Source organism: Lontra canadensis, unplaced genomic scaffold, assembly GCF_010015895.1.
Source record: "Lontra canadensis isolate GAN:19392208 unplaced genomic scaffold, GSC_riverotter_1.0 scaffold4, whole genome shotgun sequence".
NCBI lineage: Eukaryota > Metazoa > Chordata > Mammalia > Carnivora > Mustelidae > Lontra > Lontra canadensis.
The window spans coordinates 38,137,244-38,162,723 of record NW_022630998.1 but is presented as its reverse complement, the minus strand read 5'-3'; the positions used below and the strand labels follow the sequence as shown (position 1 = coordinate 38,162,723).

Below are 25,480 nucleotides of genomic sequence, written 5' to 3'. Positions count from 1 at the left end.
CCTGAGCTGAAGGCAGAGGCTCTAACCCACTGAGCCACCCAGGCGCCCCCAAATTTCATTCTTTTTTATGGCTGGATAATAATCCATTGTGTTTACATACTACATCTTCTTGATCCATTCATCAGTCAGTGGCCATTTGGGCTGCTTCCATATTTTGGCCATGTAGATAATGCTACTATAAACATCAGGGTGCATGTATTCCTTTGAATTAGTATTTTTGTATTTCAAGGTAAATACCAGGGTGATTGCTCAGCTGTAGTGTAGTTTGAGTTTTAATTTTTTGAGGAACAAGCATACCTTTCCAGAATGGCTGCACCAGGTTGCATTCCCACCAGCAGTGAACAAGGGTTCCTTTTTCTCCACAACTTCACCAACATTTGCTGTTTCTTGTGTTTTTGATTTTAGCCATTCCAGTAGGTGTGAGGTGGTATCTCACTGTGTTTCTGATTTGCATTTCCCTGATGATGAATGATACTGAGGACCTTTTCATGTGTCTGTTGGTCATATGTATCTCTTCTTTGGAGAAATGTCTGTTCATGTCTTCTGCTCAATTTTTTAAAAATTTTTTTAAAATTTTTTTTAAAGATTTTATTTATTTATTTGACAGAGAGACATCACAAGTAGACAGAGAGGCAGGCAGAGAGAGAGAGAGAGAGAGAGAGAGAAGCAGGCTCCCCGCTGAGCAGAGAGCCCGATGCAGAACTCGATCCCAGGACCCTGAGATCATGACCTGAGCCGAAGGCAGCGGCTTAACCCACTGAGCCACCCAGGCACCCCTTCTGCTCATTTTTTAATTGGGTTGTTTTTTGGGTGTTCAGTTATATCCTATAGATACTAACCCTTTATTGGAAATGTCATTTACAAATATCTTCTCTAATTCCATAAGTTGCCTTTCAGTTTTGTTGAGGTTTCCTTCACTGTGCAGAAATTTTTTGTTTTGATATAGTCCCAATAGTTTGTTTTTTTTTCCCCTTGCCTCAAGAGACATAACTAGAAAAATGTTGCTATGTCTGATGTCAGAGAGATAACTGCCTGTGCTCTTTTCAAGGATTTTTGTGGCTTCAGGTCTCAGATTGAGGTCTTTAACCCACTTTGAGTTTGTTTTTGTATGTGATGGAAGAAAGTGTTCAGTTTCATTCTTTGCATGTGGCTGTCCAGTTTTCCCAACATTATTTGTTAAAGAAACCATCTTTTCCTCATTATATATGAATTCTAAATATTGATTCTCCAAACTGAGATCCTCAAGTCCAAATAAACTAGCTTAGTGAATGAGTAAATCACATAGACTCCATCCCGAAAGATTCTATTTTGATGTTTAAGTCAAATGATTACATTATAAAATTCAGACAAAAATAAAATATTAAGGAAACTACTAATTTATAAAACATGAAACAAATGAAAAATAGGATATATGTTCTGTAAAGAGTATTTAAAATTTTTACATAGAAGTTTAAAATTCCAGCAACAGATTTCTTCCCCTTTTCTTGTGCTGAAATCCTTGAGTATACCAGTGTGTCTATATATTTAATGAAGGAATTGCTCTCACAGAAGAATCACTGGGTTCAGGGCTTGGTATCAGTGTGTAAGTGTGCTTATGTGAGTTTAGGCTTGCTCTTTTTTGAGTACTGGTGGTTAATCTCTTGGAAGGGACTTCAGGGAAGTTAAGTTAGAGCTTGTATTCCCAGGCATGAAAGCTAACAATTTATTTGGACAAGTTGGTTTATCTTTTAGAGTGGCTAATTGAGAAGACATTGTTAAGAAATATGGTCCCCGGGACGCCTGGGTGGCTCAGTTGGTTAAGCAGCTGCCTTCGGCTCAGGTCATGATCCCAGCGTCCTGGGATCGAGTCCCACATCGGGCTCCTTGCTCATCAGGGAGCCTGCTTCTCCCTCTGCCTCTGCCTGCCATTCTGTCTGCCTGTGCTCGCTCTCTCTCCCTCTCTCTGACAAATAAATAAATAAAATCTTTAAAAAAAAAAAAAAAAAAAGAAATATGGTCCCTTACTTCAGCCATGAGCAAGAAAGCCAAATGGGATTTATTCTTCATAGTACGAGATTTTGTGGAAGGATGTGTATGAGCTAATGTATAGAGAAGTGGTACCATCGCAAATTGAACAGGAGATCTAGTACTAAATATGGTTCTTTATAATAATCAAAATAACAAAAAAATCATAGAGTGAAGCTAACATTATCGAGAACTCAAGTAGAAGACTGAGTGAGCTAGCTGGGTTTCATCCATGCTCTTGAGATTTGTCTGCCAATAAGATTTCTGTGATCTCACTGAGGTAGACGTTCCTACCCTCTGGTGCACATGGGAGCCTCTCACTGGGGTTGCCTCCTGGGAACCTATTAACTCCAAAGAGATACTATTTGTTTGTGAAAAATTAAAATTTGTTTCAGCACATCTTTTAATGTCTAATTAGCTTTGTCAGAGCTACACAGTTACTTCACATAATACCTTTGGCAAAAGAAAGTGCACTTTTATGCATAACTTGAATTCTGTGTATATGATAAGGTGATGCAGTCTTTTAGCATGAATTCCACAAACATCATCGAGGGAAAATAGATTCTGTACTTTTTGTCTCATCCTTTAAATTTTTTTTTGAGTTTTATTTTTAGAACAGATTTCAGATTTATAGAAAAATTATAAAGATACTTTGGAGAATTCCCATATGTCCGTCTTCCCCTATTAACATATACTATGGTGCCTTTGTTCAAATGAGTTAACCAGTATTGATACATTATTATTGACTAAAGTCCATACTTTATTTAGATTTCCTTAGATTTATCTAATTCCCATTTTGTGTCTAGGATCTTCTCCAGGATACCATATTATATTACCATGTTTCCTTAGGCTCCTCTTGGCAGTGAGAATTTCTCAGACTTTGCATGTTTTTAATTATCTTGACAGTTTTAGGACTACTGGTCAGATATTTTGTACAATGCTATTTTTCTGATGTGTTCCCCATTATTATATTGGGGTTATGGGTTTGGGAGGAATACCACAGAGGTAGAATGCCATTTTCATCATATCAATGGTTTATGCCATCAACATTACTTCAAACTGTTAATGATGACCTTGATTAGTGGTGGAGGTAGGGTCAGCTTTCTTCACTGTAAAGTTACTCTTCCCTACTACTCTTTGCATACTCTTTGGAAAGGTGTGCAGGCCATACTTCAGGGATGGAGTGTCCTCTGTATACTTTCTTGTGGGCAAATAAATAACTGGAAACTCTTCTATGTGGGAGACTTAGACTTCCCCATCTGTTTCTTCAATCATTTATGTCAGTATGCATTCATGGGTATTTGACACTTTGCATAGTAATTTAACACTGCTCTATTTGTTGTTGAGAAGTGGTCTAGCTTTGGCAATGGGGAATTCTTACAGTTGGCTTCCTTGTCATTTGCACACATTCCCATTATAGTGATTTTTGGTGGTGTTTGTTTGTTTGTTTGTTTGTTTTAGAGAGGTGAAAGTATTCTTTGTGATACTCTAATGGTAGTTCCATGGCACTGCATTTGTCAAAACTCAGGGAACTTTATGGCACCCAAGTAAACTTTAATGTGTGCAAATTAAAAAAATTGAAGTTGGAGGATCCTCTGATGGAGGCAGAATGTGACAAAATAATCTAACTACTAAAAATGGATGAGTTTCCTCATTGTAAGAGATGTGAAATTTTCAGACCTCTGTAACTTTGGAAACGAGATAGCGTCTGTAAGAATAAGGGCAAATTAATGTGCATAAGCACTGTCCTTTAGGTGATGAAGTTGTTTCTCACGGTATACACGTTAACAATTTTTATACTACTGTAAAAGTGCACTGGAAATGAATACTTAAGCAAATGGGTTATAGACATTATCCTTATGTTGGAGTGGATGGGAGTTGGTAGATAACCAAGGGGAGGAGGCTAGAATGTTCTGTGTGGTGATGAATTAGAGTTGGCCACATTAGTATGCACACATGATTAGTTAACATAGATATGTGTGGTTGCATATAGAAATACTTGTAGATAAGTATATAAATAGGTCAGGGCACATACGGAGCTATTTCCTTAATCTGTTCATTGAGAGGGCCTAGAAGTAACGATACTCTAGTAGCATATATTACAAGATCAGCCACCCTTGGGGCCCCTGGGTGGCTCAGTGGGTTAAGTCTCTGCCTTCAGCTCAGGTCATGATCTCAGGGTCCTGGGATTGAATCCCACATCAGACTCTCTGCTTGGTGGGGAGCCTGCTTCCCCTCTCTCTCTGCCTACTTGTCATCTCTCTCTCTCTCTGTCAAATAAATAAATAAAAACCTTAAAAAAAAAAAAAAAAGATCAGCCACCCCTTATTTCAAATTGAGATTATCTATTACATTTTGTGGGAATTTTAGCCTCCGAACTTTGGAATTGATAGATTTGAGTTCATGTTAAGACTAAGTTTTTTGCTCCTTTTATATCTCCTGGTTCACTTATATGCATGTGAATGACCATACACAAGCCTATGGTGAGTGCTGTGATTCACAGACCTGGTCCCCTGAAGTCAATAATACATTATATGTTAAAAAAAAAAAAAAAAAAAAAAGAACAGTAAACTGAACTTTGAATTTTCAAATGGATTAAAAAATTAAGTTCAAAAATAAGTTTGTGGCATGTAAGATACTTTTTGGGAAGGTTTGGGAAAATGGGAATGGGAACATTAGCAGAAAAAAACCTAAAATGTAGATGTTGCTCTCCCCAGTTGCCGTGGTACTTCTCATCCTGAGGAATCTCTTTCTCCTGAGGCTATGACAAGACACATGACTGTCCCTCTGCCCTTGCTCTTTGCAGCTCATCTCCGTTCTTCTCCCACTTCTAGACCCCTCACACCCAGGATTCAAGCTGCCTCTCCATGATAGAGTCAAAATTTCTCCTAATTCATTGTTCAGAAACATTTAGCCTGTTTGTCCTGCTTCTTTTCTTTGAGGTTATGCCAATGGATTTCAAAGTTTAAAACAAAAAGAGAGACACCAAGAGTCTTTTTTTTTTTCCTTAAAAGTATCATCTGATACTTGTAGCTGTTCTGACAGCTGGTGGAAACCTTGCCAATGTAATTCTTAAATATGTTGCTTTGTTCAGAAATCGACTTTCCTGGGGCACCTGGGCGGCTTAGTGGGTTGGGCCTCTGCCTTCAGCTCAGGTCATGATCTCAGGGATGGAGCCCCACATCAGGCTCTCTGCTCAGCGGGAAGCAGGTTTCCCCTCTCTCTCTGCCTGCTTCTCTGCCTATTTGTGATCTCTCCCTCTCTGTCAAATAAATAAATAAAATCTTCAAAAAAAAAATCAACTTTCCTGTCCTTAGCGTTTTGGATATTCTTACATTATATGTGGGTATGTCGTAATGTAAGTAATGTCATCTTGATGGACATCTAGGGTACATCCAGTTTTCCCCCTTAGGTAGTAGGGTGATGTAAAAACCTCTGAAAGTGCATGCAAGTTTTTTATTAAAGTAAACCAAGGTAATACAGGTAGATAAGAAATAAAAAGTATTCTTTTTTTTTAAGATTTTATTTATTTGAGAGAGAGAGAATGAGAGAGAGAGAGAGAGAGCATGGGAAGTGGGAGGGTCAGAGGGAGAAGCAGACTCCCTGCCGAGCAGGGAGCCTGATGCGGGACTCGATCCCAGGACTCCAGGATCATGACCCGAGCCGAAGGCAGTCGCTTAATCAACTGAGCCACCCAGGTGTTCCAATACAAAGTATTCTTATGGTTAAAGTAAGATTGCATTAGGAAATGGTGGCATCCTAAAATCCCAATGTACGACAATAGTGCTTGCCCCATGTTCCCAATTCATGTCCGTTTTATGTGAAAGCAACTTCTTGGGCTCTGTTTAAAAAAAAGAGAGAATAGGGAAGTAGGGAGAAAAATAATCATTTAAACCTTGGGATGGCTGTATGCGCGATGCCATGTCCTTGAGTGGGTGTGACATTGTAGATGTGAATGTGCTGTCCCCTCGGTGCTTCTCAGAGTGAGCGCATCTAGCACATGGATATGAGCTACGCTTTTAAAAATCCGTATTTTCTATGTAGTGTGGCATGTAGGTCAGAGCCAAGCATTTCACTTGGTTCATAAGCAAAGTCACAATGTTCTCCAACAAAGAAGAACTGCTTGTGTTGAACTCCAGGAGATGACATGGTGCCTCCTAAAGGATTTTGAGGAAGATTCTGACCATCTCTGATTTTTACCCAAGGCTACATCACGGTGCCACTGCGCTGGCTGAAGTGAACCAGGATAGGCTTGTCCTGGCATTTAGGGGTCTTATCTCCTCTTGCCTGTGTGTTTTAATGACTTTTTCCAAGAATGGTGTCTAGCAGTGTTAAAACACGTGGTTGTTAAACAATGGAGCAGAGAAGGAAAACAAAGCCTTCTGTTTCAGTCTTGGTATGATTGTTTTGGAACTTCTTTGCACACTTGCATGTCTCAGTTCAGAAAATGAAGCCATTACTCTTGAGGTCAACATAGGGATACTTCAGTGTCTTTAATACACAAGAGAATACAGTGAAAAGGAAAACTTTATTTAATAATTAAGCTGAAACTTAATGAAAACTTAGCCATTAAGTTCTTTACCTTTATAACCTCATTTGATCCTTACAACTCTTTATAGTATGGATGTTATGACCCCATTTTCTAGGAGACTGTGGAGGATCAGAAAGTATGAGTGACACTAAGTAAATAAGTGACAGAGCCGATCTCTAAGCCCAGATATATATGGCTCCAAAACCCCACATTTTCCTTTTTAGCTTGTGGCTCTGTAAAAATAGGAGTATGACACAGCTCTTGCACTCAAGGCATTTTGGGTCTCACTGGAGGATAAGAAAACTTTACAAATACTGTAATTCAAATCAAAATATAAATACCCTTCTAAGGAAGATTAATTTCACCAAGGTTGGAAGCTAGGTGATCTGTTGTCATGACAGGAGGAGAATCAAGGGAAGCTTCTCTTCTATGTGGGTGTTCCCGACAGCTGAAACTTCAAGGCAACAGCATCTGCCCTGGGTGATTGTAGCCTTATGGAGGTAATTTTCTAAGGATTTCCTAATTAAAGGAGGTACAGTAAGGCTGATGAAATCATTCCCACTCTTGCACTGTAGTAGTTGTAGGACATCCTGATGAGAAAATGGCCTTGGGAATATATCCTTGAATTCTGCCAACTACAGTTGGAATCAGCCAGGGAAAGCAAAGAAATTAATCCATTGGATATGAATGAGATGTGAATAACATCTTGAATTAATTTAAGTGCAATCATATTGGTATAATGGGGGGAAAATTGAATTCCTCTAGAAAACAAGGGGGATAAATGACCCACATTTGGGAGAGAGTCTTTGGTGAACAAGAAAATGAGCTGTCCAAATTACGTGTTAACTGAATGCTAACCTCGCTGTCAGTGGCAATCGTTCATTCTTTAAAAATATTGGTAAATAAAGCAAATAAGAATAGAGAATCTTCTCGAGCTTCTCAGATGTATTTTTTGGTAGTTCTTCTTTGTTGTCAGAATAACTTCCATATCAAAGATCAATTGATAGATAATTGGTCAATAAGGTCTGTGCTTTGGGGGAGAACTAGATAAAGAAGAATCTACTTAGCAGCCCAACTACTAGAAAATGTGTTTTACAAAGATTTTTTCATGTTTCTTTTGGGTTTGTCCTGACTTTCTTCCAATCTATCACTCATGGTCAAGAGAGGAGCAGTTCTAATCATTTGTTGACCCGGGATTGATCCTGGTTAAGTGGCTCTAAAACTTAAACATACATGAAAAACGAGAAAGATAATATTATCTCCTGATCCGACACTTAAATTTTAATTTGGTGATTGTCTAAACAGGTGGAGGTTCCCTTTCTTTGGTCTACAGACCTCTCTGAGGCAGCTGAGGGTCCATGGATCTATCTATAGCCCCAGTATTGCCTGGAACCTTGGAGGACAGTGGGCTTTGTTGACTCACGAGTCTGGCTCTTCTATCTTTTCATATTAAGTTACTATTGTGATGAATAAAATACAAATATATTTTTAAACACTTGACACAAAGCTGCAGGAACTCTTAGGAAGCTACATGTTTTCTGTAGCGTAGGGACTCTCGTCACTGGGACTGTAATAGCATTGTATGGTGACAGGCGGTGGTTCTCCTGAGCATGGCGTGCAGAGTTGTGGAATCACTCTGTACCCCTGAACCTAATATAACATTGTGTGTCACCTATACTTGAGTTAAAAAAATTCTTTTAAATACATATTTTCAGTCAGGATATTAAATAACATTTACAGATGACCTGTAAAGCTCTTCCATCCATAGATTAAGACTTTTAAGTGTAAATCGTTCATTCATTCATTACATGCCTGCGGTGTCCCTGGTACTTTCCTAAGCTGTAAAACTGAGAATGAATGGAAACACTCATCTTCAAGACTTTACTTTCCTATAAAGATCCACATGCAGTACAACTCTCTTACCTGATGAAAGGATTGACAATAATTTATTCTTAAAAGTGCATCTAATGAATTAAGAAAAATATGTAATTATTTTTCAAATAAAAGGCCACAAAGTAGAACATATGTTAATGTTTATTTTGACTTAGCTCTCATGCTTACAATGGTCTCGTCTCGTAGTTGGGTTTTGTTATTTGTATGTTATATTTATGTAGTAAACCGTATAAAAACACAGGAGTGGTTCATGTCATTCTGATTTTGATGAATTTGAAATGAAGTAGTTTTTCCCCTTGCTCCAGTTCTATCTGGACTTCTCCCTCTCCACCCAACCAGACAGGGTTAGCTATCAGGGAGCAGGTTATGCATCTCTTTTCTGACACAGCATGGCAGGATAAAGTCAACAGTAAAGAAGAATTTTTTTAAAAGATTTTATTTATGTGAGCATCTGCCTTTGGCTCAGGTCATGATCCCAGAGTTCTGGGATCCAGCCCCATATCAAGCTTCTTGCTAAGCGGGAAACCTGCTTTTCCCTCTCCCTTTGTCGCACCTCCTGTTTGTGCTCTCTCTCTCTCTCTCTGTGTCAAATAAATAAATAAAATCTTTTAAAAACTGAGAGAGAGAGAGAGTATGTGTGTGTGTGTATGTGTGTGTACGAGCTGGAGGAGGGACAGGGAGAGGGAGAAGCAGACTTCCCACTGAGCAGGGAGTCAGAAGATTCCAGGACCTGGAGATCACAGGCTGAGCCAAAGGCATTTGCTTAATCAACTGAGCCCCCAGGCACCCCTGGAGTAAAGAGGAATGTTCATGAAGGCACATAGTGCCGGGCTTTGGATCTGCAGAGTCGTACAGACCCTCATATCGTTTCCACCGTCTCAGTTTATTTGGGTGTCCTGTGAGCTCACAAAAGAAAACACGCTGTTTCCTGCTATCAAGAGTACTAAGTAAATGCTTAAGGAGAGACTCCACTCTGAGACCTGGGGTGTGCTTTTTTTTCTGCCAGAGATCTTGGCTGCTGTGCTTGAGCTTCTGTGTGTGCCTGTGGAGAGCAGGGAAGTAAGAGTGGCCCAGTACAGGGGGAGGTGGCCATGGGCTTCTCCTGACTGCTGATTACCAGCGGGTTTCCGTGTGGACTGGGGACCAAGTAAGAACTCTTGGTTTGTGGTAATTTAGTCACTAGCTCTGTTGAGAGGGACTGCGGGTTTAGAGCCAAGCTCCTTGGGTACCCAAATCCTTACGATTGACAGCCAGATTTGGTGACAATTGAAGCAAAATGCCCCAGTTGTGCTGAACAGGAGTAGATGACTTCTTGCGTATTTAATGAGCATAATTCTCTGAAATACTTAAAGCTTCCAACTACTTGAGCTTTAAAGGGATGGAGAGACTAGACTGTGGAAGGAATTATCCAAACTGTTTCAACCCTAGCACCCGAAAAGTTGCCTGTACTGTCAGTCCTGTAAAAGAAGTGATTTTGCTGGAAAACTCCCCGCCCTGAATACGCTGGCTTTTACTTGTCAGTGTCCTGAGCTTTCTGGCTGTCCACACTTGGAACCCTCAGCCTTGATGTCCCTGTGCAGGGTGGCTTTTCGGAGGCCATTCTCTAGCTCCAGAGCAAAACATGTGCCCGCATTTGAGGCTTTTCTTGAAGCCCAGGCAGCTCTCTTCGAATTCACAGTTACCTTCCTTCTTCGTTTCCATTTCCAGCCTGGAGAAGAGGGGAGTTAATGATTCATGTGCTCCCAGTGACCTTTTGAATAACAGGACTGTGATGTACCAGTGCAACTCTCAGCTGCCTCTCTCTCTCTCTCTCTTTACTTCCCTAGTTTGGCTTTAATATTTACAGCCTCCTTCTCCGTCTACATGCCTGGACGCCTGAAGGAAGCAAAACATTTATTGCCTCTCCCTCCCTGTGTGCGGGAGCTTTTCACCCAGCCCCATTCCTTCCTTTGACATCACACGGGAGACTCGCCTCCTGGCTGGGGACGCCCCCGAGTTCTTCCTGAGTCTCCACTGTTGAATCTATCGATTGAAGCAAAACAAAAAGATGGATTCTGACTCCGACTCCCCTTTTAACTACTCATGGCCTTCCTTCCCGAAAGTGAAGATTCGGCGGAGGGCATCCAAGCAAGGTAGATCCCGGGATCTTTTATTTTGTTTCCCTCTGAGCCAAGCCCAGAGAGCTTTGTCTTCTTACCTTTCTTTTCCTTGTTGCTTTGCCAGACTGTTTTCTGATGAAGTGCAAGTTTACGCATGCATTGTATAAAACTCTCAGACTCTAAAAATTCTTTGCAGAGAGGCTCCGGAGGTAAACCTGCTTGTTCTCTGGTTCCTTTCACTTTGAGTCTGCCTTTGTGCTGTATTGTACACGTGCAGTTCTCTTTAAAAAAGGAAGGGGGTTCGGTACAAGGGAAATGTTGCAGATTCACTTTGTGGGGAGTTACCTTGGCAATAGAGAGTCCTGTTGACTCTGAGATCTATGTACATATTCGATACACCCCCCCGACCCCCCACCCCTGTCTCTGCTGCTTTTGTGTTTTGGAGCAGGTGTTAATTTTTTTAAAAAAATTCTTTACCCAAGCAGATTGTTCCATTTTAGACTATTGATTTTATAGTTGCTCCAAGGAAGGGTTTTAAGAAAGTAATTTAAACAAAAAAGCCCGTGCATCTCCAGGGGATCTAGTCTTATATTAAAAAGTTTATTAGTAATTACCAAGTACGCAAAAGGCTTTACTGCCAAAGGAAAAAGTCATTTATTTGTGGCCTGTTTAATAATACACTGTGTGGATGCCACTCATTCCCCCCCTTGCAAATTCATTCTTGCCGTCCAGGCCTTAGAAATCAAGGAGCGAGCTGGTGTCCTCAGTCTCTGCTTCCCCATCCTCTTGCCTTCTGAAGTTCACAAAAACAGGAAAGTTAGGGACCCATCTGTTCATTATCATGTGTAGGGAGTTATGTGGTTGTTTTTAATTCAAGGAAGAAGGAACATTTTCATGAACTTGAAGGCAGAAGGGATGTTTCTGAAAGTGGGTTGTCTCTAGCTTTATCCTTATGGAGCAGAATTGTCTATTCACCAGAACAGCATGACCTATTGAATTACTCCCAGCTTTTTGATGAGAAAAATGGAGGCTGGCAGTTGTCAACATACCTGGTTTGCCTCAAGGGCCTTTTTTTTTTTCCTTCTAAAATTAAATAGAGGTGTGTGTGTGTGTGTGTGTGTGTGTGTGGTGTGTTTGCTCTTTGGCTAGAATCAAGGTAACCCCCAGGAATAAGATTGGCTATACATCCAGGGGTCATAGAAATCCTCGGCCTGAACAAATTCCCTATGCTGCTCTGCTGTCATCCTTGAAATTCTATTATTGGGGACTTAAAAATGTTGCACAACATTCCACTGTTCTGTTGTGGGTTTTTTCTTTTTTTTAAATTTTATTTATTTATTTGTTTGTTTGTTTGTTTTTGAGAGAGAGAGATAGCAAAGAGTGAGCATGAGCCAGGAGGAGAGGGAGAAGCAAACGCCCCCTGAACAGGGATCCTCACACAGGGCTCGATTCCAGGACTCTGAGATCATGACCTGAGCTGAAGGCAGGCACTTAACTAACTGAGCTCCCCTCAACTCCAGGTGTCCTTCTGTTCTTGTGTTTTAAAACTTAATTTCTTCTTTGGGTGAAGGTGCCATGATAAATGCAGCTTACCATTAAATGGTTCAGGAGGAAAAACTTTATGGAACAGAGAGCATGAGCATATGCATGTAAAAGCAAGCTCAGACACATACAGAAAATGGAGTCAAATGTTAACAATAGGTAAATCTGGGGAAAGGTGATACCTTGGTGTTCTTTATGCCCTTCTTCTATCTTTTCTGGAGGTTTGAAATTATTTCCAAATAATGTTTTTTAAAAACTTCTAAATTCTGAAAGTGGGGGGATACACTACATCATTAATTCTTGGGGCCTAACATTCTGGTACAGTGGGAACAGCTGGAAGGCAGGTTGCTGTTCCGTAAGACTGAAGTCTTCATGCTCATTCTCGCTCATTTCATTTTGGGAAATGATCTTCATATGTTTTTTCCCTGGCAGACTGACTGGATGTCTATGTCATTGGGGGCCTGCCTCGTCTAACAACTTGGGGAGATGTGGGGTTAATGATCAGGAGAGCATTGGAGGAGCTCGGGAGTCCAGTGGTTTTGTAGGGAGTGCATTAGTCATGTTCTCCTTTGAAATCTAAACTGGGAGCACAGCCAGTTTGAGCTACAGCAAGAAGTCATAACATAAACTCAATTCAAGTGAAAGCAGGTACTTGGGATTTGAAAATAATTAACTATTGCAGCTAATAAACAAACGATAAGTGGAAATAACGTTGGTAGGAGAGAGTTGGGAATTGTCTGAGTCCCCTGTTTCCTTTTTGGCTAGATGATGATGACCTAGTTGTGAAGAGTGGGTTTGGTGGTGCTGCCCTCTTGGCTAGGTAGAGTCCCAGAACTGTGGGCCTCAGGGGTGACCTGGGCCACCTGCCTCACGTTACAGAGGAGTGTGATAAGTCTAAAGAGGTGAAGTGATGGGGAAGTATTCATGTGTTCAACAGGCATTTCCAGAATGGCAAGCGTTGTCCTAGAGGGTGGGGTGAAGTGGTGAACCAGACAGATACTGTCCCTGCTTATAGGGATGTTAGCACTAAGAATGGATCCCACATCTCACGGGATTCAGACATGCTGCCTCTGTATAGTGGAAGAAACATCAAGAAACTGGATTTTTTTCAGCCCGGTGGCCTGTTTGTGCTGGAACTGTGGACGCCATTCACTTATAGGATGATCTGTTGATTTTTGTCAGTCTTTAAAACCTAGGTGGTTTGTATTTCTTGCTCATTCTTCTAGTTAGCACCGATGTCATTCTTACAAGGTAAGTTCTGGTCACTCGGGAAGTCAGGAAGGAGGTTTTGAAGCCTTGGATTTTCTGCCTTATTAGTTAAACCTCTCATATTTTGTTGGAAATATTCTCTTTTATTCACAATATGCTTTCTCTTTCCTGATCCCCCTTGTTAGTATTCTCTTATAATACTCCATCCTGTCCTTGTTATTGCTGCTCTTTGATAGACATACATACACAGACACACTATTGGCTTGTTTAAAGAGATGTGAAAATAGAGGGAGTTTGGTAAAAAGGGGAAAACTAGATTAGCAGAAACCCACCAATACTGACATTAACTAAAAAGTGAATCTAGTGTTTTCTCATCCTCCTCCCATCAGAATGGAAGAGAAAATGATTAACTTAGAAACTGTGCCTTTGGAAGTGACCATGTCTAGAAGGGAATGTGATATATATAAGCAGAGGGTGAAAGCGTTTAAAACCAGGCTCCCTCAGAAATATCTTGGGATTCTTGAAAGTTGCCTCTTGTCATTCCTCAGGACAGGCTGTACTGGAAACCTTGTGGTTAATGATTGGAGTGGGCTAGTATCCATGACCGTTCTGCTTCAGAGACTCCAAGAATGCCTGGAGTTTTGTTTTGTTGGTTTCAGTAGGAGATTGAACCAAGAAAATGAATGTTTATAAATCAAAGATTAAAAAGTGCAGGGATTGGACCTTACCTAAGTTAGCCATAATTAGTCTTCAATCTTTAAAATGCATTCTTTAATATTAATCATTAGGACCCAGTGCCTTTCATACACTTAGGCAACTGCTGTCCCTCTTGCCTACTCCAGCTTGCATCCTGTGCCTCTCTTATGACATAGAGCGTGGAAGAGGGCCTTTCCCTGTCATGTGCTGGTGCAAAACCAGTCTGCAGTTGACGAAGGAGGCTGGGCCTCACAGAAAGCTTCATAACCTTGGAGGGCTTAGGAAGTACCACATCTTGTCCATAGTCAAAGTAAGATTTTTGTGGTGCTTTATTAGCCATCATAGCCACTGATTACCAAGCTGTGGTAGGCTCTTTACATTGAGGGTATATAGTTCTCAAAATAACTCTGTAAGATAGATAATTCCCCTGTCTCATAAGCAAGGCAAGTGAAATTCAGCGAGCTTTCAAGTGATTCCTCTGACCATGCTAGGAAATCAAGGACCAGTTACCATGGTGCAATAAGGAAGGAAAACGAATAAATGAGTGACATCCAAATAAAGTGTTTTTCATATGAGTTAGGTCATAAAAGGTGTGTATGTTAGATGGATGTGGTTGTCAGCTTCATTTGTTAGTTGGGAGCTCTGAGGCCCAAGAGTAGGGAGGTTGAGTGGTCCAAGATAAAGGCCAATAAATGAAGAGTCAGTCCTACAGCCAGGTATTGACTTGAGAGGTTTTGTTCTTCCCAGTATGTTGTACCACCTCTTAGTAGAGGGAAGGGATAATGAACTTCACTGGGTAGCTACTTATGTTCGAAGGGTGCCACTTTGTCTCACCATTCTAGCTTCTCCCTCTCTTCTGAGTCTTTGACTAGGAAAAGAGGTGGTGGTGAAAACTCTGGAGGAGGAAAGTGGTAGATTCCTCTGTCTTGATAGATCCATACGCCTAGGTATATAGTCCTGCTGCACGTCATCACTTGGGTAGGAAGAGATGGACAGATGTGTGCAGCGCTGGGTCATTGACTGAGGAGAGGAAGAGGCAGGATGAATTGAGAAAAGGATGGCATGAGAGAGCTTTCAGTATGTTTTGGAAGGTTCACAGTTTTGTCGCAGAAAGATCAAGTTAGAGGGATTGAGCTTGCTGGAGATGGAGATGAGAATCATCAGACCACTGTGTTGGCCTTTTCTGGATGCTCATTTAGGAGGGCAGGTATGTAGTCTGAAAAATAATTCCCTGACACAGTGCATATTTAAAGTATGATGACATTTCAGAAGGTTGAATAACAATTTTCAAAGGTGAATTACTTTTATTTCCTGGCCTTCCTTGTTCTCTGCTGTGTTTTCCCTTCTTTCTTTCATGAAGTTTCACTGCACCCACAGGTAGAGTTTCATGTGCATGTGTGTGTTCAGTTCCAGAATTCCCCCAAAGGATGCCTGAACACCACAGGGGTAATAAGTCACTACAAAAATCCTTATTGAGGAAGAGAATCGTTTTCTTAAAGGTGATATAACCTGCCAAGATTTTGTTGGCTCACAATGAAGACAGTGTTTACCTTGAGAATAGGGCAGTTTCATCTCTGACTCTGCCTGGAAACCTACTTTGGTCAAGCAGGGGAAAGGAGGTGGATTACAAGCCCCTTGCCAAACAACATAGCTATATACCCCTCAGGGCTCCCTTTAGTTCAACAAATGCTTGGCCAAATACGTGAAACTGATTTTTTTTTTTTTTTCCCCTTGGCTAGCTTAAATTCCTGGGCAGGATGTATTTCTGCATTAACCTCTATAATGGAAGGAAGGCACTATTCCATGTATCCCGTGTTCAGGGCCTCTACCCTACCACTTCAGTCTGGGGCAAGAACCAATAGTTGTTTATTCAGATATATTAAGCCAGAAAGTGATGAATCCCATAGGAGAAGTTCAGAAGAATTACTGTTGAAGTTCAAGGTGAAGCAAAGAATGTCACCTTGAAAGGGATGTCATTTTAATAGCCTGTGGTGAACTGGTGGGGTTTTAATAGGCAGGTGGTCCCTCCAAGCAAATGGGCAGAGTTAGGCATACATAGGATGTATTAAAATGATGGAAAATAGCCCGGGCTCATACACTCTTGACTTAGGGGGTTGTGGAAATGTAGAGAGGTGCCAGATATTGCATTGGCCTAGATGATTATTGTTGTGTGCCTACTAGCCTCCTGCCCTTTGCTGAACAGCATTCAGATTATTTAGAGAGGGTGCCCTGTACTGCTCTCGCCATGGGTCCCAATGATGCTGCCACCTTCTCACGTGACCTTGCCTGCTTGGGTGCCATGGGCTGGGCATCTCTCTCAGGTTGGGGCCAATCATAGCATCCTTCCTCGGCCAGTCAGAGTCCGGCCTTGGGATTCTTGAGATTGGAGTTTGGGAGGACATGTCTCCCTTCATGAATGGTGGTGCCGGAAGGCAGGAGTGGAAGCCATTCACTGGGAGAGAGCAGTCTGTGGTAGGAGGAAAAGCTACAAACATATAAAGAGAGAAGTACTTGTAGGGTAGGGTCCTGCTAAAGCCCAAGCCCTTATTCTGTTCCCTGAGGTCCTGTTGCTGTCCAGGTGCCTCACTCTTCAAGGTTTGGGTGTTAAATTCCTGTGGTTCTGTGACATGTCCTCACACATTTTCAGTAAGTCTTCTCTCTCCCCCTTTTATTTTTATTTTAGCAAATTCAGGTGCCTATTGCTCTCATTTCTGACAAGAAATCTCCAGCTCATCCTGTAAGATGCAGCTTGAAGGTGTTTTTTGTTTTGTTTTGTTTTGTTTTCTGCAAGACTTCCCTTCATGCCCTGAGTTCATCATTCTCTTTCTTAAAAAATTTTTAAATTTATTTTTTCTTTATCATGGTAAGGGTACTCCTTAATCCCCATCCCTTATTTCTCCCATGCCCTCCACACCTCCCCTGTGCTAACCATCAGTTTGTTCTTTATAGTTGGGAGTTGGTTTCTTGAGTTGTCTCTCTCTCTTTTTTGTTCCTTTGCTCATTTTTTTTGTCTTTTAAGTTTCGCATATGACTAAGATCATATGGTCTTTGTCTTGCTCTGACCAACTTATTTTGCTGAGGATTTTACTCTCTAGCTCCATCCATGTTGTTTCAAATGTCGAGATTTCAGTCCTTTGTGGTTGAATAATACTCCCTTGTATAAATATACCACATCTTTTTATCCACTCATCAGCCACTAGACACTTGGGCTGCTTCCTTCCTTGGGCTCTTGTAAATAATGCTGCGGGAAATAGACATGTGCACCTGAGTTCATCATTCTATCCTTGGTGCCTCTCTGGCTTTTGCATCTTTTTATAATTGCTGTCTCATTAGTGCGTCACAATGAATATTGAGTGTCTCACCCTAAGACCCTGAATTCTTTGAAGACAGAGCCTGGATGACCTATTTTCACACCTCTACTGGCTGGATCACAGAAGGCAAGCAGTAAATATTGTAAGTGTATTGTGGTCCAAGTTTACTCATAGTACACTCACATACTTACTGATTTTTGTCTTTTTAAAAAAATTTTGTTCATAATAGATCTGATCTTTCTTACAAAGTCCTATACTCCAGGCAGTGGGGAGAGGAAAGAGTGTATTTTAGTCTAATGCATTAAACCTGGTCTGATGCAGTAATCAAAACCATTATTTTTGGTAACTGTTCGGTCTCTTTAAGTAAAATGTCCAGTTTGTCCCATGTCTTCTTGTTCCTCCTCTTTCTGGCCTAGCGGTTACAGAATGTGATTTTCTGGTGAGGGTAGGGGACAGTTGGTGGTGGATAGGAAGAGGCCTCATCTTTGAGTATCCTGTGGGGCCTCCAGGTGTCTGCTGCAGATCTGTAGGCCTGGGCTTTTCCCTGAGACATGAGTATTTTGTTTTGGGGTATTATGACCTGTGACCCACATCCGTCAATTGGATCTTCTCCCTGGTATTAGTCTGAATTTCTCCTGGAGATTTCTCCTTCACTGACTTGGCTTCATTCTTGTTATACTATAGAAAACTTGGAACCTATTTCCCAGACTGCTGGCTCAGACAATTGTCTAAAAATATCTGCTACAGGGTCCTTCCCTTGGGACCATGGCAGGCTTCATGGTAGGCCACAAGTACTCCGCCATTATCATTATTATGTTTTAAAGATTTTATTTATTTATTTGAAGAGAGAGCCACAGTGAGAGAAGGAACACAAGCAGGGGGAGCGGGAGAGCGGGAAACAGGCTTCCCGCTGAACAGGGAGCCTGATGCAGGGCTCAATCCCAGGACCCTGGAATCATGACCTGAGCTGAAGGCAGACACTTAATGACTGAGCCACCCAGGCACCCCATAGTCTGCCATTATTATACCTCTCACAAGCCTGTGGGATCTTAGGGATCCATTCTCACCATTCAGGCAACTGGGAGAAGCCCTGGGAAGCTGGCCCTTGCCGGCCCTGTTGCCTGAATTTACTCTCCCACTTAGTGTTCCTGCAGTGGTTTTCCCCATGATTCCATGGGGCAGCCTGCAAGGTGGTCTCCTTCAGAGTCCCATGTGAAATCACAAAAAGCCCACTTACCTTCAGAGGAGCTCTGGCCTATCACACTGTCCTGTCTGCCCCACCCCCGGCAGGGAAACTACACATCTCATTTCTTTGATCTCTGTTGTCCCTGCCAGTGAAAACTTCTAAGAATCATAACCAGTATCCTATCCAGCTCTCATTCACACTAACCCACCCACAGGTGCCCAGAATTGCCCAGGAGAATGGAACAGGATGCAGGAGAGTTTCCCAACCAGGAGAAACTGAGAATGATCTGGAGGAACATCAGGCATTGCTTGGCTTTCTTCCATCTTTCCTTCGTTCCTCCCTTCCTTCCTTCCTTCATTCCACATGTTCTTGTTGAGGACACAAAAAATAAGTGAGAGTTATTTGAAAATTGGTGAAAGAGTAGATCTTAAAAGTTCTCATTACAAGGTTGAGGGATGTTAACCAGACTTACAATGATCATTTTGCAGTATATACAAATCTGAAATCATTGTTGCTCACCTGAAACTACTGTCAATTATCCCTCAAAACAAAGTGCAACCTTTCACATAGTTTCTTGTCAATAGTAGAACTGAGTTGTTTTTTAGGATATTAAGGGGTGGGAGTAAAAACACATAGCTCTGGAAATGGGTGCTACAGAATTAGAGCTCCTTGGGACTTTTGAACTGGATTCGATCATTTTTATGTGCCTGTGTGTTCCTAGAAGATTCTGCAGGATATGAATTATTATTCATAGGATTCCTTGTGATGACAGCGTCCAGGCACATCTTCCTCACCAGTTAGTATGTATGCGTGTGTGTGTGTGTGTGTGTGTGTGTGTGTGTATTTGTTGTTGTTGTTGTTGTTTCCTACAGTCACCAGAAATGGTCTTGTCAAAGTCTCAACAGTTTCTTTGAGGTCTTTCACTTCTATCTTGGTGTTTGTAGAATGTGCCAGTTTTTTCCCCTTCAGGTTGCTCATTGTTCCCCTCTGTAGAGTAACTTGATAGAGGCCTTAGAGAGCTGCATCAAGGAGAGGAATTGCTGGGGCACCTGGCTGGCACAGCCAGAGGAGCGAGCAACTCTTGATCTCAGGGTTGTGAGTTTGAGCCCCATGTTGGGCATAGAGATTTAAAAAATAATAATGAAAAAGAAATTAAAAAGGAAAGAAGGAGGGTGCCTAGATGGTTCAGTTGGTTAAGTGTCTGCCTTCAACTGAGGTCATGCTCCCAGGGTCCTGGGATGGAGCCCCATGTCAGGCTCCCTGCTCAGTGGAGAGTCTGCTTCTCCCCCCCCCCTTCTCCCACACGTTCTCTCAGTCTCTATCTTTCTCTCTCTCTCTCTCAAATAAATAAATAAAATCTTTAACAAAATTTAAAAAAAAGAAAAGAAGGAAAGAAATTGCTGATTAAGTCTAATCACTGCCAGTCTATATACAACACATGACTGAACATCTCCTTGATAGCTTGGGGGAAACAGGAAGGAAAAAGTTGCTTACGTATTTGAGAGTCCTTTTGCACACATAAACCCATTTCATCTCGAAGGCTACTTTGTGCTACTATAATTAGGAATGAGAACTTGGAAAGATATGGGAGAAAATTGTTGTTCTCCAAGGACCATGTTTTCTTGCTCTCTTCTCCCTTCTCCCCACCTCCTCCTGTGCCTCTGGTGTATTATGAGGGAAAAGGCTTGTTTTCTTCTTGGATAATTTTGATAATTAGGTCTTTCAAAACAGCAGAATAGGGCTTCTTTTAGGATCTGATTTTAGAGTACCAAGTTGTAACTTGTTATTTAGAAGGGGTTTTAAACTGCAGTTCTGAGGGAGAGGGCTGGAAAAATAGCCTTCACATCAGCCTCTGGAATCCCTTCACTTCTGTCCTTAGCTGTTACTGTTCACAGAACTCGTTGAGAGGCCTGATCTCACCCCAGGGCTCAATTTCCTTGTACAGGATCCCAGGAGGGTGAGGCAAGTTCTGAGAGTGAATTAGGCATTTGGATCCATGTTAGAACCACTCTATTTTGGGAGACACAGGTTCCCTGGATTCTCACAGATGTGTCTTGCTGTATACTTAAATCTTCAGAGTAACTTCAGTTTACACATGACCCACAGGAAATTCCTGGGCTGGGGATAATTTTGGAATTTGGATGGATCCTCTCTATAACCTCCAGTCCAACTCAGAAGAGTGAGGCCAAGAGATGTTCCAGGCCAAGACTAATATCAGGAAAATCCTAAGAGAAACTTAGAGGAAGAATAAGCAAGGAGATAAATGACAGTTTACCCCTGAAAACATTCCTTTTCGCTTGTGAGCATGAGTTTTTTTCATGTCTGCCGGAGCACACCAAGACCATTGGCAGAAAGGACTTTCTGTACGTTTCAGAATTTGGCAAAGGTTCCCTTCGATTTTGGGAATTTGGGGACGGTGTGCCGCAGTGAGAAAGGCTGTCTCTGTCAGCACTGTGTTCTGGTTCTAACACTTAATAACATCCGTAACATTAGTCGCTCTTGCTGGGCCCCCGCGTTCTTGTCTATAAGACGAACATGATAGTGCCTCCTGTGGTTACAGAGAGTAGGGCTGGCAGATGGGCAGAAACAATACTGTGTCCTCTTGCATAAAACATTTCCAGCTAATATGTTTATGCAGGTATTATCAGATTCGGTTGATTACTTGGTCACCTGGTATTTTGCCCGAGATTCCACAGCTGTTCTTTGACAGAGGAGGCACGTTTTGAAGACATGGTCTGTCTCTTCTTTTGTCTTACATGTAAAAATGGTGGTGGTTAGAACTTGAGAAAATACAGAAAGAGTTGCCATTAAATACCATGTGCATGCCAGCCCCTGGAAGGAAGCAGCTAACATCTCAGTGTATGGTTCCAGTCTTTCTCTGTTATCTCGTGTGGTGTGTGGCTAAACAAAATGAAATTGTGTATTCACTGTCGTATGAATGTTTTCGCAGCCAGACTCACACTGTCGTGTTCAGGCTGCAGATCTCCAGAGACAGAGAGCATGGGCCCAGGAAGTGAGCAAACACATGTAGGCACAAGTCACACATAATGCAGCTTCCTCATGGGAAAATACCAGACATTGCTCAGATGCCATTTTCTTGAGTTCAGATGGGATACTCAGTAAGCCCAATTGTTAAAATAAAGTACTTTGGACCGGCTAGCGGATCGCCTATGTAGAGCTGTCGTTGACTAAGTGATGGGACCTTGGGGAAGTTACCACAGTTTCCTACTTTGCACAATGGAAATACTAAATAGTACTGCCTCAGAAGATTGTTCTGAGGATCAGATGAGCTAATACATGGAAGTCAGGTAGTGCTGGGCTCAGAGTAGGCACTGTGTGGTCGTCGGCTCTAACAGTGGTGTTGGCTTGCGTGATGACCTCACAGGGAGAAGGTATTAGATACTGACTCTTGGAGTACCTAGAATTTTTTCTCTCTCTGTTTTTATGAGTTTGTTTTTGTTTTCATCTTTTTTTTTTTCCCCCCTCATCTTCCTAGTAACTTTACCTTGCAAATCTGCCTGGTCATCCCATTATTCCTTCACTAAAAGAGTGATCCCATGGTTTTTTAAATAAGGAGATGAAAGAGGCATTCTTGGGGTCCTTCTGCCAGGGGGCATGTTGGGTGCTGTCACCTGCGTTGTTCTGCATAGCAGGAGAAGCTATTTTTAGCTCAGACCCCAACCAGGAAGTTACTTGTCCTACCAGGAGGAACAGAGTAAAATTTTATCTCTGGAGTGTGTTAGATCACACAGGACTACACATGGAGGTAATAGGCAGGAAGGGCTCAGAAAAGGGGGACAGCTTGCTGGCTGTTTAGAGACCTGCCAGGGGACCTCCTGGGGAAGTGGTCTTTGAGGACTGTGCCTAAGGATGTTTTTAAGAGTCCTAGATGGAGGCTGAGGAACCTGGGCAGAGCCCAGCATGTAGCATGGTGGCTGCTAGTCAGTAGTCACACAGTAAATGTTGGAAAAGAGAATGAGTGAATGGATGAATGAATGAGAGAAATAAGAAAGCATTTCCTTCCCAACCAGGAGTAGAGCAAGAACATTTGGGCCACTCACAAGAAAACTTCCAGAATCTGAGGAAATTTGTCAGACAAGAAGGGGGTAGACTCAGTTGTACCCTGTATAAGGTTTCTGTTCTCAGTGAGAAAGTATTCACTCCTTCAGATTGTATTTACTGAGAATCTTTTATATACCTGACATGGTTCTAGGCCCTGGGTATATAGTGAACAAAGTATGCAAAGTCACAGTTCTGATGGAGTTTACATTTTAGTGGAAGGTAACACAATATACAGTGAAGACATAAGATGCTAGGTGATGATCTGTGGCATAAGGGATAATAAAGCAGGTCTTGGAGGTGAGGTGCTATTTTATATACCTAATGGCCTGGGAGAGGCTCATTGATAAGATAACATTGGAGTAGAGAGCTGAAGAAAGTCAGGAAGCAAAGTATGAGGACATGGGAGGAAGAGCAGTCCTGGTAGAGAAAACTCCCAAGTGCAAATGGCCTGAGGCATAGAACAGCAAGACCGGTGTAGCTGGAGTAGAGTAGTTGGCAAGCTCCAGAGAGGTTGGGTGAGGGTGGATGTGGGACAGGTTATGTAAGTATGACGTTGTGATTTATAAAGAGAAATACATATTTGGTCTTTCTCCTGTTTCTGGTATAGGGTTCCCTAAAACCCTTGGAAGGTCCTAGGGGATGAGTGTGATAAAGGTGTCTCTTATGTTAATGAGGTGACTTTTGAATCTCAGAATTGGGGGCTGGTTGCCAGGAGAACTAGCCATGTTATTAGAGGGATGGAACTTTCAGTCCTACCCACCCTCACTTCTGGGGAGGGGAGATGGGCTGAAGATTGAGACCATTACCCATGGCTGAAGAGTTCATCAATCACGTGTATATAATGAAACTAAGAGGACAGGATTCAGAGAGCTTCTAGATGGGGAGCGGGTATCAGGAAAGCTTTGCACTCTGAGGGAGCATGGACTCTCCTCGTATCTTGCCCTTTATATCGCTTCCATCTAGCTGTTACTGAGTTACAGCCTCTTCAAATGAACCATTTGATTGGTAAAATGTTACTCTGAGTCTCTGAACCTCTCAAGCAAATGAATCAAACCTAAGGAGAGGGGGTCATGGTAACATTGGTAATGGTAATGATTTATAGTCAGTTGGTCAGAAATATAGTAACGACCTAGACTTGTGGCTGGCTTCTGAACGTGGGGGTGGGCAGTCTTGTAGGACTGAACCCTTAATCTATGGAATCTGATGTTATCTCTGGGTAGAAAGTGTCAGAATTGAGTTGAATTGTCTGTCAGACACCCAGTTGATGTCAGAATTGCTTGGATGTGTGAGGCAACACCTTCCTCAAACACACACTATCCATGTTAAAAGTGCATCCCGGAGCCATTTTAGTAAAGCAATGTAGGTTGTGGCAAAGTTTGGCTTTTACTCAAAATGAGAGGATCAGCCATTGGAGAGTTTTGCAGAGGCAAGATGTGACTTAATTTTCTTTGTAACATGATTGCCATGTATGTTGTGGAGGATGGGTTAACAAGGGCGAAGTGGTAGCAATGAGAACAGTTAGGGGACTGTGGTCTTGCAGTCGTGTGAGCAGGAGATGGTGGTGGCTTGCCCCATCATGGCAGTGGGTGGATGTATAAGAAAAGGTCAGAACGTGGATTCATTTGGTTGTAAAAGAGAACAGTCGAGGTCAGTCCAGGGACTGCCCTTGACTGGGAGGAGGGGTTGCAGAAAGGAGAAAATCAGGAGCTCAGTTTGGCACTCACTGCTGCCAGACAGCTCTGTGGAGATGTTAAGGAGATGGTTGTGATTCAGGGGAGAGGTCTGGAGTGGATATAAAACTCTGGGACTACAGGGGTCATCATCATATCAGTGTATATGATGCTGGGCTGTTAGTTGATCCGGGGAATGTAGGGAGAGGAAGGGAGAGAGGAAGAGGGACGTTTGGGGATGGATCTTGGGGCACTGTAACCTGCGTTAAAATTGAGAAACTGAGAAGTAAAGGCCAGGCAGAGAGAGACAGGTGTCTTGGAAGCTAAGGGGAAAAGGGAGCCATCAGCAGTGTCCAGTGCTGCCCTAGGTCACCTGCGGTTAGCAGGGAGAACCGATCACTAGGTCATGATGGGCACAGCTTCTGTGGAGCGCCGGGAACTGAACTCCAGAATATGCTCTACCCAGCTCATAGTGGTTAGTCATTTTCCATAGATCCTTCTTCTGGGTTCACAGTCTGCTGGGTTTATAAAGCACAATTGATTGAATGAATGAAAGAAACAAACCAATCTGCCCACCATTGTAAAGAGATATGTGGACCGAGAGGCCCTCCCTGACTTTGGCAGGCGAGAGCTTGGCACCCAGAGTGGGCCAAACCAGGTCAGCAGCAGGTTTGCAAAAGGCTGCCCTCGCTGTGTTCATTTATGTCTGGGTGTGGGTCTCTTACATAACCAGGCAAATAGGCCACATTTTCCTTAAGCTGCAAGGCCCTTAGCTTTGGGAGGGAGGGTTGGATTTCAGCAGAACCCAGGTTGCCCAGGCTCTAGGCTGGTCTGTGCTATTAACTGTTTCCTGCCCATTGTGGGGGGGGGGGTAAGTTGTGGATGTCGGAAAAAAGGGAGGCATTTGCAGCTGCTTTTCCCTCTCCCCCTTACTAATTCTCCTTCTTTCTATGGGTGCATTTACTCTCCGTTGTCTCTCCTGCCACCTGACCGAAGCGTCTAGTATAGCAGAGACGCTCCGATGCAGATTTTGGCTTTGGGGAGACCTTGTAGAGTTCTGTAGATCACATTATAGAGCAACGTGCATAATGGGGAGGAGGAGAGCTGGGATCCCCTGGAGTTGCTGTTTATCCTCTAGGCACTCCCTCTGTAGTGAGAACCTGGCCAGAGGCCATCTGATCGTGTTGGGACATCCTAGTTTCTCAAATCCTCCCTTTGTTCTTGGAAAACACTGTCTCTAATTGTCTGACTTTATTCTTTGCTGTTTCTGTTATAAT

The 25,480-nt window shown here is 42.3% G+C and overlaps 1 protein-coding gene across 3 annotated transcripts in view; it reads left to right on the top strand.

Annotated features, from left to right (window-relative positions):
* Positions 1–25,480, top strand: part of ARHGEF28 (Rho guanine nucleotide exchange factor 28) — a 311,818-nt gene that overhangs the window by 179,219 nt on the left and 107,119 nt on the right. Inside the window, exon 1 of one of the 3 annotated variants that reach the window (XM_032848531.1) lies at positions 10,392–10,560. The exons of 1 other annotated variant lie outside the window; for it this stretch is intronic. In XM_032848531.1, the coding sequence (XP_032704422.1) occupies positions 10,476–10,560 (85 nt within the window). In that variant the 5' untranslated portion in view covers positions 10,392–10,475. Of the gene's footprint in view, positions 1–10,391; positions 10,561–13,289; positions 13,321–25,480 lie in introns of those variants that run through there. One more of the 3 variants, XM_032848541.1, reaches the window with a different exon arrangement.